Source organism: Bradysia coprophila (assembly GCF_014529535.1).
Source record: "Bradysia coprophila strain Holo2 chromosome X unlocalized genomic scaffold, BU_Bcop_v1 contig_35, whole genome shotgun sequence".
Classification (NCBI taxonomy): Eukaryota; Metazoa; Arthropoda; class Insecta; order Diptera; family Sciaridae; genus Bradysia; species Bradysia coprophila.
The window spans coordinates 390,261-404,539 of NW_023503325.1; the positions used below are offsets into that span (position 1 = coordinate 390,261).

At 37.0% G+C, this 14,279-nt stretch overlaps 2 protein-coding genes and 1 long non-coding RNA gene across 4 annotated transcripts in view; 1 reads left to right on the top strand and 2 right to left on the bottom strand.

Annotated features, from left to right (window-relative positions):
- LOC119069488 (probable Dol-P-Man:Man(7)GlcNAc(2)-PP-Dol alpha-1,6-mannosyltransferase) overlaps window positions 1-12,176 on the bottom strand; it is a 30,067-nt gene extending 17,891 nt beyond the window's left edge. The window contains exons 1-4 of one of the 2 annotated variants that reach the window (XM_037173558.1): window positions 11,824-12,176; window positions 11,597-11,747; window positions 11,371-11,544; window positions 11,073-11,226 (exon numbers count right to left, since the gene is read on the bottom strand). In XM_037173558.1, coding sequence (XP_037029453.1) covers window positions 11,073-11,226; window positions 11,371-11,544; window positions 11,597-11,747; window positions 11,824-11,949 — 605 coding nt within the window. In that variant the 5' untranslated portion in view covers window positions 11,950-12,176. The remainder of the gene's footprint in view (window positions 1-11,072; window positions 11,227-11,370; window positions 11,545-11,596; window positions 11,748-11,823) is intronic. The other variant, XM_037173559.1, reaches the window with a different exon arrangement.
- On the bottom strand, window positions 2,259-3,675 carry LOC119069522. Its single transcript, XR_005086345.1, has 3 exons — window positions 3,631-3,675; window positions 3,208-3,210; window positions 2,259-2,534 (listed from the first exon to the last, which is right to left on the bottom strand). It is a non-coding gene; the product is annotated as an uncharacterized LOC119069522 (long non-coding RNA).
- Window positions 4,901-6,257, top strand: LOC119069515. The gene is made up of 4 exons (XM_037173593.1): window positions 4,901-5,177; window positions 5,771-5,920; window positions 5,992-6,060; window positions 6,124-6,257. Exons 1-4 carry the CDS (start codon window positions 4,926-4,928, stop codon window positions 6,220-6,222), a joined length of 570 nt encoding a protein of 189 aa, XP_037029488.1. The 5' UTR covers window positions 4,901-4,925; the 3' UTR covers window positions 6,223-6,257.
- Window positions 12,177-14,279: the final 2,103 nt, after the last annotated feature.

Here is a 14,279-nt window from a genome sequence, read left to right on the forward strand (position 1 = left end):
GGCCACTGAGGGGTGATTTACCTAAAAAGTGGCGGGGATTCAGGTGGGCCTGGGGGGGATTTTCCACAGCGCTTAGTCCTTATAAAACCCTAAGGCCCCTGAATTCCTTTAGCCCCCATGTTCAATCGACTTAAATGCTTTCTTTTAAAAAATTTTGGATAATCGAAAAAAATCGTGTGCAGTTTCACTTTTACGTAGTTCTGAATACAAATGCTTTGTTCAACACCGTTGCCAAAATTAACCCTACGCGCCACAAAAAACCAAAACTCTTCCGTACGCGGTAATTTTGTTCGCAATTAAAGACATGGTGAGAATGGAAAGTTAGAAAACATAATACAAACAGGCACTATATATACTCATTCAAACATTACGGCTAAAGGCTGAACTCGCACACCATTTTCGTTCCAGTAATTTTTTGTAAAGAAACTGTTTCAGTTTAAGGTTCAACTGCTGAAAAATCAAGGTCTTGAGACATAAAGTAACGATATAAGAATCGGGCAAATGACGAATCTAAAGTTTTTAGGACATTCGGACTAGACTCCTATAGTGAGACAAACAAAACAAGTAAAAACCAATCTTTTATGCTGCTTTACCCACATAAGAAATCCTACATTCATATTTAAAATTTTACAGCTGTTTCTATCCGTTCCTCGACACTCTCACTTATAATGCTATAGGTTTGTTCCCAAGGCCATATGAATCGTCAAATTTCATCCACAGAACCATAACCTCAATAATATTTCTGTGACATTTTGTATGAAATATCACGTAAGCGTTGCTGTGGATGAAATTGTCGTTGTTCGGGTTTTCAAAGTTCGAGTTTACAGTTACTTGGAACAAAAACTATTGCAAATGGAAAAGGAGAGAAAATCAGAGAAACCAAGAAGAAGAGCTTAGATACGAAATTGTGACTTTTCACGTGTACAACAGTTATTTACGTATCTGTTGTGGACGGTAGATTTTCGGCAATTTCGCGAGTTGAGCCTGAACAAAGTGAGTGCGACAAGCGAAAGTGCCTAAAATCAACCGTTCACAACAGATACATACACAACTTTTCATGCTGATGGCCTATATTACGAGAAAAATTCCGAAATTTATGCCCAAGGCATGAAAGACAGTACTATAGATTCTGACAGTCAGCGACAAGAGTGACCTTCTGTATATCTCAAAAATAATGATAGTAATTAAGTCCAATTTTTCAGCTTCGTATGTCCGGTCATAAGTTGTACAAGGTGAACATAATCTCATCGATGAGCGACAAAAGCTACACTAGAAGCGTAAGTGTAAATTTAATAAACTTAAAATTTGTAAATAGATTATTCATTTATTCGATAGTTAGAACTGCTGTCACTGCAGATAATTCAATTCAAATTGGATTTGAGTGGAAATGGCATGTACAACATTGATTTTAAGTTGATGTTTTCTGTAAGTAAATACCTACGAAAGTGATCATTTATTCCAAGTACCTTTTTTTCATATAAGTCACTCAATCAACCTCTGTAAGCTCTTTTTCTTGGTTTATCTGATTTCTCTCATTTGCCATTTGAATCACGAAATTATGGGAAATGTTTTCTCAAAAATAGTTCCTGCCAAGAAATTCGTAATTATTTATGCCACTCAGCATCATAATATGCAAAATTTGCGATTTGCTGAAACGTGCCTAATAACGAACTTCGTACTCGATGTCATAATAGTTATTCATACAACCGAGTGATAAATGCTTTTTTAGGCACTATATGTGTAGATTGTCACTCGAGACCGCAAGTCAATCATTTATCACGGAGTTGCACACATCATTTTTCGTAATAAAGGCAACGGAAGGTCCTACTTTTCGTCACTTGTTGCGAAAATACCTATTTCATAACCAGGGTAAAAAAGTTGAAAAGTAGAGTACGAGACTTTTCTTTTTTTCGCGTTATGTAATGGATTTTACCAATACTCTCTCTAGCAAACAAACTCTCAGCTCTCTGTGTCAAATTCACATCCTATTTCTTTTTATTCTACAAAACACAATTCTACACTGACTACGCTGTAATTTACATGTAAATTCGAAAGGCCACTTTCACCACCTTAATAAAAGTAGTCTGTTTGCTAGAGATAGTATAGACATTACATGCTGCATGCGTCGTAAACCGTACTTTTCATGTTTCAAGCACTACTTTCGATGCCCTCAGCATGTAAGTTATTTTTGCGCTTCATGACTGAAATTCGACAGATTTCGACAAGCAGACTACTTGTCATTAGATGTGAACCACATCATGTGATAAAAACTACCAGTTTTCGCAGCATGTTGCATACAACGTTTTCTGCAACCAGCTGCGAAAAATGAACTTTTGAAAAGCAAAACATAACTCTACCTTTAACATACATTCTACTGTGTCAACGAAATATGGTATGAACGATCAAGTAGACTGCATTTATGTACGCTTCAAAAATTGGTTCACTGCGATTATATATCTCAACAGCCGAATGGTTAGAGGTGTTGTTCGATAAACATTGGGTTTTGGTGTGGGTGGTTCGAAATTTGGTCAGTGCTTGGTCAGTGCAGAATTTTTTTTACGTTTAATGGTTCAGATGTTCAGTAGGAGTGGTGAAAAGTAAATCCATTTCACCACTAGTGACTGAAACCATATATGAAAATCCATTTCACCACTAGTGATGAAAAGTAAAACATAGAAAACCAGAGAAAAAAAAGACCCTTCGATCGCCACCCAAATCACGCATGAAAAAGTTCAGTTTTCGCAGCGCAGTTGCAGAAAAATAAATTTTTAGGGACTTCCCATAGATGGAAATGGATTTTCATATTTTTTCGGACGCGATCAAGATTGCACGACTTATTGTAGAGTGATTTCTTTGTTAGTGTTGTTGGGGTTTCGTCTCACTTCATTTTTCAAGCGCAAAAAACGTCGTGATGAAAGTGGAATTTTCATCACTCGTAACAAAATTCACGCCGTAAGTGTGCCTAAAATTTGAATTTCAAGTGAACAATTCGATGAAAAAGTGAACCGAAAAATACATTTCAACGCTTCCTTGTACGAAAATGACGCTGCGTTAGAAAGTATTACGCACATTTCATTTTGAATATCGACCGCACTTACGGCGTCAATATGCACAACAACACTAACAAAAGAATCACTCTACAACCGTTTCAACAACATAACAAAGCATGTACACTTGATCGCGTCTCATTCGCTAAATTTATGCAACTAACTGCGAAAAATGGTAGTTTTTGCCATGTTATCGAACGAGCGGAGCGAGTGTTTGAAATGATTGCTATTGGTTAAAAAGCTGGCGTCCTCTATAATGTCCGGTCTTCACAGAAAAATTTGTTTATAGCCCGAAAATCATCCAAAAATTCCGAGATCTCGTAAGGATCCAAAAAAAATGTGCTTGGAAATTTGAATAGTTTTTGCACTAGATAACCCCATCGTGTGCCAAAAACTACCACTTTCGCAACGTGTTGCATACAACGTTTTCTGCAATCACCTGCGAAAAATGAACTTCTGACATTTGCGTACGCTTCAAAAAATAGTTCACTGCGATTATATATCTCAATAGCCGAATGGTTAGATGTGTTATTCGATAAAAATTTGGTTTTGGTGTCGGGGGTTCAAAATTTGGTCAGGACACAATTTTTATTCAGGGCACTAATGGTTCAGAAGGAGTGGTGAAAAGTAGATCCGTTTTACCACAAGTGACGAAAAGTATAAATGAAAATCTCTTTTACCACTAGTGGCGAAAAGTGATATATAGAAAAAAGACCCTTCGATCGACACCCAAATCACGCATGAAAAAGTTCAGTTTTCGCAGCGCAGTTGCAGAAAAACAATTTTCAGTCAAATTGAATTTTAAGAACAATCTATCTGTGAATTCATTTAAGAGACCACAACCACCTAAACTTACAGTAAATTCTATCAATAAGGGTTGAATAACCGACTGTTTTTCACATTTTACTCACTTAATTGTTGCTTTCATTCCAGTAATTTTCCAACTTTTTTTAGATATTCACATTCGTCGTTGCTACATGGCTCATTCTGATCCAATTCGAAGTTACTGAATGGCAAAAGACACAGCCACCGCACTGAATGTATATTATTTGGGAGAAATTCATTGGTGTCGTGAACCTTAACACTTCGCTTATTAATTGTGACAATCGGGACCAATTTAGCGATGATAAAGTCACCGTAGATAAATTTGTTAAACTTATAGTTACGGACAAATTACATAATAATTGGATATTAAAAACGCATTTTATCTGATACAGTTTGATCAATTGACGGTTGGCATGTTTTAACTGAAACATTGTCAGACCAGACGATGTGAATGAGGTGTAGTATCATATCATCATCGGACCTGTTGTAACATTAACAATGTTCCAAGAGAGACTGTTCAAATATCTGCTAAAGTGTGCGTACATTTTCGTCAGCGTTTTTGGACTATGTCCATTTCGTTTCGACTTCGAAGAGAAAAGATTTGAATCCTCAACGTTTATGCGACTTTATTCGATCTTTGTTGTCATTTCCTTTTCGTACTTCTATCCAACAAGTGGCATTTCTGTTGTATCAGCCCTTAATCCACTTGTGGCGATAACATTCTTCAATCTATCAATGACCACGATTTGTTTAACGCTAGTTGTTCAAATTATGCACAGCGACAAGATCGTACATCTTCTAAACGATGCCATTCAGTTTTTGTACGATTTCAATAGGTTCATCGATCACCGCAACGTGAATTATCTGACTTCAATTTGTGCATTAGTCTTTAAAACCGTCATCGTCAATGCAATGGGCCAATATGCGTGCATCGACGGGGTCAGTTCGATTTTAACGCAAATGACCGGGAAAAAGAACTATTTTGCCATTCTTATGGTTTCGGTTGCGTACACGCTGCAAACGATGATTCCAAACATATTTTACGGTTCACTGATGGCAGTGTCCTTTTATTTGCAACAAATAAACGAGAAAATTGATGATATTGTTGGGCAGACGAAACGGGTGAGCAATGTTAGCGCAAACAGATATGTGAAGGATAAGGCTTATTGCGAGTTGAGCGATAGATTGGACGAGATAACAGCACATCATTCTAGACTGATTGAGCTGACAATCAGATTGAATCGACTGTGTTCGTTTCAAATATTACTCAGCATAACAAACTTCTTTGGAATATTGCTGATTGAGGTAATTACAACGAAAATTGAAGATAATGTGGAAATTTGGTGCGTGGTTTCCCAATGAACAGCATTTTATCTACAAAGTTCTGTGCATCGTTAAGCCAAAACACAGTGTCGCACTTGTGTCTTTGCTTTTAAAAAGCTTTCGAAGCTTGGAGCTTTCCTTGGATTCTATTGGAAAATCGAGTGTTAAGAGCAATTGACGCTTTGCAAATCGGAGCCTACATTTAGGCGGAAAATTATTAATTTTCTGATGATTTCTTTGAACCAAAATCTTTTTTTGAAAAAGGAAAACCATTAAAGGACGTAAAAATGCGTTACTTTCAGAGGAAAAATTGGTTTATGGGTGATAACTTATCCCAATTGGAGATTGTGTAAATTTATGTAATCTGCGCAGGTGTTGTAGTCCCCCAAACCAATTTATCCTCTAAAAATAACACATCTTTGAATGGTTTTCCGTTTTCAAAGTAAGACTTTGTTATAGAGAAATCATCAAAAAACGAATATTTTTTCGCCTAAATGTAGGCTACAAATTTGCAAAGTGTCCATTGCTCTTAAACCTCCCCTAGAAATTACTAATTTTATTTTTAACATCTCCAGATTTTCCTAGCATATTTGTTCATAGCAGAAGGATTACTAACAGGCCAACCGATCGATGTTCCATTTTTAATGATTGTTCTCATCTATGCCCTTTCCCTATTCACCGAACTTCTTCTTTTCGCTGTTGGATGCACTAACGTTAAACGAATAGTAATAACAGTCCTCACATTTACTTCATGCAACAAATGATTTACGCGAAGCTTTTCTGTAAATAATTTCAGTCCGATTGCATTGGATACAGTTTGCACAGAGAGTTTTTCTCAGACATTGACGAGAGATTGAAGCAGAGTGTATGCAAGAATATTTGTGAACAAAAACGGGTAATGGACTTACTAAGTTTTATAACTTTTCAGATGGAACGATGTTCGATACAGCTACTACACTACAAGTTAAACATAACAGCATCGGACATGTTCTGTGTTGAAAACAATTTGACTTTCTCGGTGAGCTAAAGATTTAGGATTCAGCCAATCTTGCTTTCTGCTCTGGTTGACCAATGACAGAAAATAGCAGATTGCACATCGTTCATAAAGTACACGTGTGAAAGAGATGCAAGATATGGATAAAAATGTGATAGAAAGAGATGGAAATAGTCGTTACGCGTGATATACTTTATGAATGATGAAATTGCAATTGGCTTCCAGGAAGCCACTTCCCCTTGTATTTCCTAAAAATTCTTCCCATTTTCTCCGAAAGCAAAGATACAGAAGTCGTTGAGTTCTCAATCAATTAATTTTACATGCTTGAGTTCACTAGTGTCGGAAGTGAGTTTTTCATCACTCGGAAAAACAAAGAAATTGGTTTAGGAGCTCACAACGTGTAAAATCCATTAGAAAACTCGGGGTGTGATTGTTGTCCTCGGCCTCGCCTCGGGAAACTGGACTTTACAACTTTTTATCAATTGTCTTGTCTTGAAACCGTCGTCACTCGTCGCTGTTTTAATTTTCTAAATTGCATTTCAGATGGTCAGCTCAATATTCGGTTATTTATTGATTCTAATACAATTCCATCTGGCAAAGGCAAGGACAACGAAGCGTGAAGGAGATGTACAATTGAAATCATTTTAGATTGATGAATTGTTATGCCGATGGAGAAGGCAGTTTTGTTAATAAAATTTTCGTGCTCGATAAAATCTTGTACAAACTTGATGTACGAACAGCAAACAAATGCTTGGTCTCTCCGTGTTTTCAAATATAAAAAATTCGATGGACACAACAGTCAATGCCAAAACGAAGAGTAAAGATGACGAAGTCGTCCATTCAATCAAAATTTTATCTTTTCGTATTACTCTATCAGAAACTCATTGGACTAGCTCCATACAGTTACAATAACTGTAAGAAGAAATTCTTCACCAATAAATGGCATCTCCTCTATCCATTGGTGATAATGTTGAGCTATACATACGGTTACTACGTGCTGGTACTGCGACAGAAAGGGGACACCGAATCAACCATCAATACCTGGTTACTAAATGGTATGTACATTACCGTTGTACTGCCCTGGTTCGTTCAGTGTAATCGGAGAAGTTCGATGGTGAAATTTTTCAACGCCGCATTCCGTCTCAACCAATACATGAATCATTGTGCGGACGAGAAAGAATTCAGAGTTGAACCGATTCTGTTGCGAGCCGGTGTTGTGGCGATTATAAATTCCGGTCTGCATTGTTTTGCCGTGTCTGGCATGACACACTTTTATAAGAATGCGTCACACAATAATCAAGACAAAGTGGCAACGTATGCGTTCAATCTATTCACATTTGCCATACGATCGGCGATACCTCTCACATTTTATGGAATGACATGGATCGCTAAAGTGTATTTTAGAAAATTGAACTACGGTAAGTCTAAGGAAATTAATTTGCGTAGAAGTTCACAGAAGTTGAAAGCGAATTATTGAAATTAAGCAACGCCGCTCCCAGTAATTAAACAAGACCCAAATCGTAAGCGAAAGGTCCTGCAAGTCTTTCTTATTTTAACATCTGTTCGTTCTACTTTATTGCTAGAATGGCTTTGATACAATCATTGAAACGGAAGTAAGAAGATCGCCTATATATAGGAACTTGCAGGCCCAGCCTGGCCATATGGACAAATTTCGATACACCAGTTGCCCGCTTTTACTAAGAGTTTCTCTTCCCAGTACAATTTTCTCTTCTTAATAAGTGTATGAGTCTTTTAAGCTGATGATCGGACGCGCCTTTTGGTAGCCAGGTCCGGGCCTGGGCTGTTAACTTTTGGTTGTAAGCTTAAAAGCTTAAGATCATAAAGCTAAGCTTAAAAATTATCAGACGCACGTTCCAAATGTGAATATAGACACATCAATGGTTGAACATCTTACACAAAGAAAAAATTTAAGAAAAACCGGTTTCCGGCGACTATTAGTAGCCCATTAGTAGCTTCGGTTCTGATCAGAATCCACTCACTTGCAATGTTATAGCAGAATCGTTATACTGCAAAATGGTCGTCTTTGACTTCATATGAACTTAAACGTCGGCTTGATGTGTTATACTGACCTAATCAGATTTTCTACAAACAATTACCAGCAACTTCAAAAGTCATGCGCAAGGCCGAAAGCAAAATCCAACATCGACGAGAAAAGGAGACGAAATTAAATGGATTCGACGATTTGAGTGCTTGGTTGGATCGCATATGTATTCTGCACTCGGAATTGACCAGCTTAACGCAATTATTTAATCAAATCTATGCGTTTCAAATGGTCACCACATTCGTCGACTACTTCACTAAAATATTGTCGAACGTACGGCCATATCGGCTATTGCTTTACGTCTATGCCTCTGAAATGTTTACCCTGAATGGAATTCCAGGTTTTCTTCATTTATCAACTTTTAACGGACGCGAATGAAGACCCATCGGAGATACTACTGTTTGCATTTATATCCACTTTTACATGTTTATTCGATGTGTGGTGCATTGGTCACACGTGCGATGATCTTATGAATGAAGCACAGAATACCGGAGTCATTTTGCATCGGGTGTATTTACCGGACGGAACGGATTTATGCTTTCAGAAAAGTGTGAGTGGGGATGTTCCCTATTTGGGTTGTTCAAGTTTAGTGACCGTAATGAATCGGATCTTAATGTTGTATTTTACAGGTGGAATTGTTTTCGATACATCTGATTCAACGAAAACTTGAAATTAATGCTTGTCACATGTTTACGATTGATTCAACACTTTTAGCAGCAGTAAGTTTTCCTTGACTGAAGCCAAAGACGAAAGCTTTAAGAGTAATGGACCCTTTGCAAGTTTTAGCCTACATTTAGGCGGAAAAATATTCGTTTTTTGTATGATTTCTCTGAACCAAAATCTTTTTTTTGAAAAGTAAAACCCAAAAATGTGTTACTTTTTTATAGAAAAAGTGGGTCGGTGGATGATAAATTATCCCACTTGGAGAAACCTTTGCAGATTGTGTAAATATATGTAATCAGCACAGGTTTCTCCAAGTGAGTTAAGTTATGGCTCACAGACGTCACAGACCAATTCAATGTTTAATGTTTCAATGGTTTTACTTAAAAAAAAAAAAGATTTTGATTCATAGAAATCACTAACAAACGAATATTTTTCCGCATAAATGTAGGCTACAAATCAGAATTGGATCGGTTATCCGAAAAACCGAAAATTTCGGTTCGGATTGAACCGAACCGAGAATTTCGGTTCGGATTGAACCGAACCGAAATTTTCGGTTCGGTTTGAACCGAACCGAAAACTTTGGTTTTGTCGAAAAACAATATGAAATGAAGGCAGACTCGTCAAAATGGATTGATTTCATTATGAACTAACCAAAAAGAAGTAAATGGAGCAATTCAGGTGATTTTATTGACTTTCGAAACAAGTGGTCTTCGATTTAAATGAGTAAGAGCTCGTCTTTCTCTAATTTTTCGAAAATTTTTATATTTTCTGTGTAGAGCTGTACAAAAGTGAGGGCTTGTCAGATAGCAACAAAGCGCAAAAAATATTTGTTTTTAAATTATTGTAATGTTGTAATGTCGGCCATGGAAAAACCTACGGGTGGAGTATACGCACGTGTTGAGGCAAGTGCATCCACGAGAGTAATGGTCATGAATATAGCAAATGTTCGGAGAGTCCGCCTTCCCTGCAACATTGATGTTGCGCGGATTTGAGTATGGGATGTTGTAGCTGGCTTCGCCCACTATTGTTCAATGTATAAATGAACTTAGTTTTTTCCTTTCTTTCTGAGGGCCCAACTGCCCAGCCACTGAGTGCCAATAGTCCTAACGATAATTTAATAATTTCTCTCTTGATATTGCTAACACCAGTCTGTTGTAGCGACATAAATATTCGCAAAATAGCGAAGAGTATTTCTATTGATAAGGTAAAATAATAGTGGAAGATAAAAAATCACTGCCGCAATACCATTCCAGACCCTGTTCCAGCAGTTGGGCCCTCAGAAAAGAAGAAAAAATATTAGCAATTTGGCATTATTTTTTTTTCTTTTCAAGACTTCTGTAGGATTAGGATTGCAACACAAAAGTACTGGTTTTATTTATATGTGGAACGATAGTGAGCGAGGCCAGCTACAACACTCCATACTCATAACATCAATGTTGCACGGAAGGCGGACTCTCCGAACATTTGCTATATTCATGACGATAACTCTCGTGGATGCACCTGCACCAACACGTGCGTATACTCCACCTGTAGGTTTCTAAGCCCGTCCTTAGTACAACATTACAATAATTTAAAATAGTTATTTCTTCAGTTGTTGCCGAAAAACTGTTTTCGGCGCCCTCTGACAAGCCCTCACTTTTGAACGCTCTAAACAGATGATAGAAAATTATTCGAAAAAATGAAAGAAACCTTCGCTAGAATTGAAAGATGAAACCAACTAGCTATCACTCAAAGTCCCAGAGTCATTAAAATCACCTGAAGCTTTGCAGATATGACTATTAAGCGTCAAATAACGAAGGAAAGGTTGAAAAACATCTTCGATGACTCGTGTGTCTCGACCTTAAAGCTCGTCGAGAACACTTCTCCGTTGAAGAATCCAAAGAAAATAAATCCGGAAGCGAGTTCCCAATCAGACCAACAATATCAGAACCCCAACAATCTAATTTACAAAATGCGTTCGCATTGTAACTTTCACGTGAAAATTTGTGTTTCAGATTCTAATCACAACCACCACCCATTTGATCATTATCATCCAATTCGACATGGCCGCAAAGGAGATGAATCTACCGAAATGAGATCGATTGTCGTCGTTGTCGAGTCGCTTCAGAGCTTATTCAATTAATTCGTGTTTTTGTGAAAAATCAAATCAACTACTCACCGGCCGATTGTCATTTGCTGATAGTAGATGCTGTATAGTAGGTACAGTCCCAGCAACAGAACCAATTCGCCTCTAAATATCAGAATCGCCGTTCCGGATAATATTATGAAACGGAAACCGTTGTTCTGGAGCCAATAGTTTACGGCTAACAGCACTGAATGGAAAGAATTAAATTTTTGATTGAAATTTCAGTTCATTGGGACGATTTTTTTTGATTGTCCTGGTCCATGAATTTACCACAATCTTGAACATGGAACAGACATTTGAACAGTCAAAATGAAATCTGCCATCAACTTACCGAATGGTAGTGCCATTATGTTCGGCAACGGTCTGCTCGCATAAAACATGAAATGAAACTGCGATATTGTGATGAGTGTATACCAAATGGACACATAAGCTCCAAACTTCAACTGAAGCGTTCTCCTCAACTTTGACCAGGAGTAAATGACGCATCCAGCTAGAATCATCCTCACTGCAACGGTAAATTGTAGATTTTACAATTCTGATAAATTTGCCATACCTTGGCGGTCGGTCGCGTTTACCAATGTATTGTGTCCAGAATTTTCGTACATCGAGCATTTCGAATACCAACACGATCGGGGACGCAAAAGCTGAAATGACCAACGGGCCTAAAAATGTTCGCGGAACTACACCCGGATATTCGTGATGATCGTACTGTGTGAACAACATTATTCGTATCAATGACATTCGCACCGATTCCAAAATGTAAATAAAAAAAAATTCTCCTCACCATCGATATGTTGGTGCGATGATAAAGAATATCGTGCATTGCTTGCATGTTAAAACTCTCTTCCACTTTTGTGAAAGGGGTGTAAATCATGTGTGCAAATGCAACCAAATATACTAGCAGCCCCATTATTCTGTTTATATGTTCACCTCTATTATTGTGACACACACTACTCGATTGTGAATTTACAAGCAACTCCACATATTATATAATTTCATTGACACCTCTCCGGTCTGGTGCGGAATTTATATGCCGAACTCGTTACTGTTTTGGATGTGAAATTTTTTTTATTTTATTTTTAAAAATAACCTTACAACGGACAGCTGATTTTTGACAGATTTTGTCAATAGATCGGTTTTTCGTTTTCTCAACATTTTGTACGTGTGTGTGTGTGGTGCGTGTTTTGCGTGTTTTGTGTACTTTGTGTACGGTTTTGTGTGGATAATAACGTTTTGTTGTCTGTCAAGTAGATAGCGCGAAAGTCGTTTGGAGGTAAAATCGCTAAATCGATGTTGTATACGTAACGAATGCGCGCGAAATTTTTGTATTTTGAACATTTCGTGATTTATGTGAATTTTTAAGAACTTACGAAGAAAGGAATCCGTTTCCAGAGAAAAAAGTCTCTACGAGTTCCAAACGCTTTTAAAAGTCAATTTATTTAGGCTTCTTTTGCTAGGAATCTCGCGCCGCGTCATTCACAATAATTATCATTTTGACACATTTTGTATAAGGAAGATGTCACTTTTTGAATTATTGTGAATGACGCGGCGCGAGATTCCTCAATAGTGTCAACACCCTTCTGTCATCAAAACTGACTCTAAAAATTGTAAGGTTCATTATATTTATCTGCTGACACATTCGCCTTCTCATCCAAGGTTTTGAAAGAACAGGTTAAGACACTTACGAAGGCGGGTGAAACACAAATTTTGACAATTTAGATGTGTATGTCTGTATTCGTGTGAAAAGTCAACATGAAAACTAATTTTTTTTTTGTTAAGTTGAAATCATAATATAAAGTTTCTCAAACCTAGTTATGGCACCACAGAAAAATTTAAATTCCTTCAGCTTCGTGATCAGCTCGAAAATGTCTTTCAGAACGTTGCGAACGTTGCTCTCATCTGAGGTAGATATAGTTAAGAGGGCAGACTAGGTGTGAAGTAGGCTATATATTGAAAAATTGGTTTTAAAATTAATGTAGACCATTTAATGAAAATCTGTTCCAGCAATTAGATGAGCAATATGTTTATCTATCTCTAAAAAATGAAAAACGATTTACAATAAGCAACAGTTGGAAGAAAACCGATTTCCAAAAAAATATTGCATAGCCTAACTTTAAGCGACGTTCATATTTTGGAAATCGGTTTTCTTCCAACTGTTGCTTATTGTAAATCGTTTTTCGTTTTTTAGAGATAGATAAACATATTGCTCATCTAATTGCTGGAACAAATTTTCATTAAATGGTCTACATTAATTTTAAAACCAATTTTTCAATTACAGCCTACTTCACACCTAGTCTGCCCTCTTAAGGTACCTTTCTCTTATCATCAATAAATTCGTAGCAATGCCACTAACATTAACGCTCGTATGTCAACAGCCTACAATGCGTATATTAGAGAACTTTAGCAAATCACACAATAACGACAAAACCAATAATTTCCAACAATAACGAAAACGATATTGACACGGAAAAATTTTATCATTGTGAATGGGGCGAGATGGGTAAATATGTTCACAAATCATGGTGTGTTAAGTGATGGCAGAATTCAAACTTCTTTCATTTTGTGTTTAAAATTTTTGAATCCGATTGATTTGACATTTTCAAATGAAAGTCACACAGAGGATTTAAGCGTTTCATGTGAAAATAATAAATTTAAATGAATCTCTCGATAGACCAGCGTTGACAATAAGTGAATTTCGAATTTTGATAAATAAATTCTGGTTTTAGTCTTCACAAGTTGTCAAGGATTTACTTTGAATTAGCACCTCCAACTTGGGATAACTTATAAATGTAAAATTGAATCCTTGTGAAATAAAATCGCTGATTTAGCCTATCGGTTTAATCAATGGGAATTTTTGGAAAAAAAAAGAAAGACAAACGAGAGGAAACATCACCAGTCTTCAGTTTTAGGACGTGTGCTGAGAAAATCACTTGTTGAGGTAGAAACAACAGGACAACTGAAATAGACAAACGCCCAAATGAATCAAGACTCGAATTTATGCTCTAGTAGATCATGTATTCCAGTATAGCTCCAGCAATCCAGTATATTTGAGTTTATTCGAGTATATCCTATCCGCTATATTGTGTATAAATGTGTTGACAGAATCGTCAGATCGTTGATTGTTTATTTAATTTAGAATTCTTGTCTGCAACGTGGCTCTAGGACTTATTAACCCCGGACAAAATAACTCCGGACAAAATAACCCGGACAAAATAACCCCGGTCAAAATAACCCCGATCA

Excerpts from the sequence above, each read along its gene's own strand:
- LOC119069515 (XM_037173593.1), top strand. The coding sequence starts at position 4,926 with ATGGCAGTGTCCTTTTATTTGCAACAAATAAACGAGAAAATTGATGAT. Across the intron at positions 5,921-5,991 it reads GCACTAACGTTAAACGAATA|TCCGATTGCATTGGATACAG; the intron begins GTAATAACAGTC and ends AAATAATTTCAG. Across the intron at positions 6,061-6,123 it reads ACGAGAGATTGAAGCAGAGT|ATGGAACGATGTTCGATACA; the intron begins GTATGCAAGAAT and ends ATAACTTTTCAG.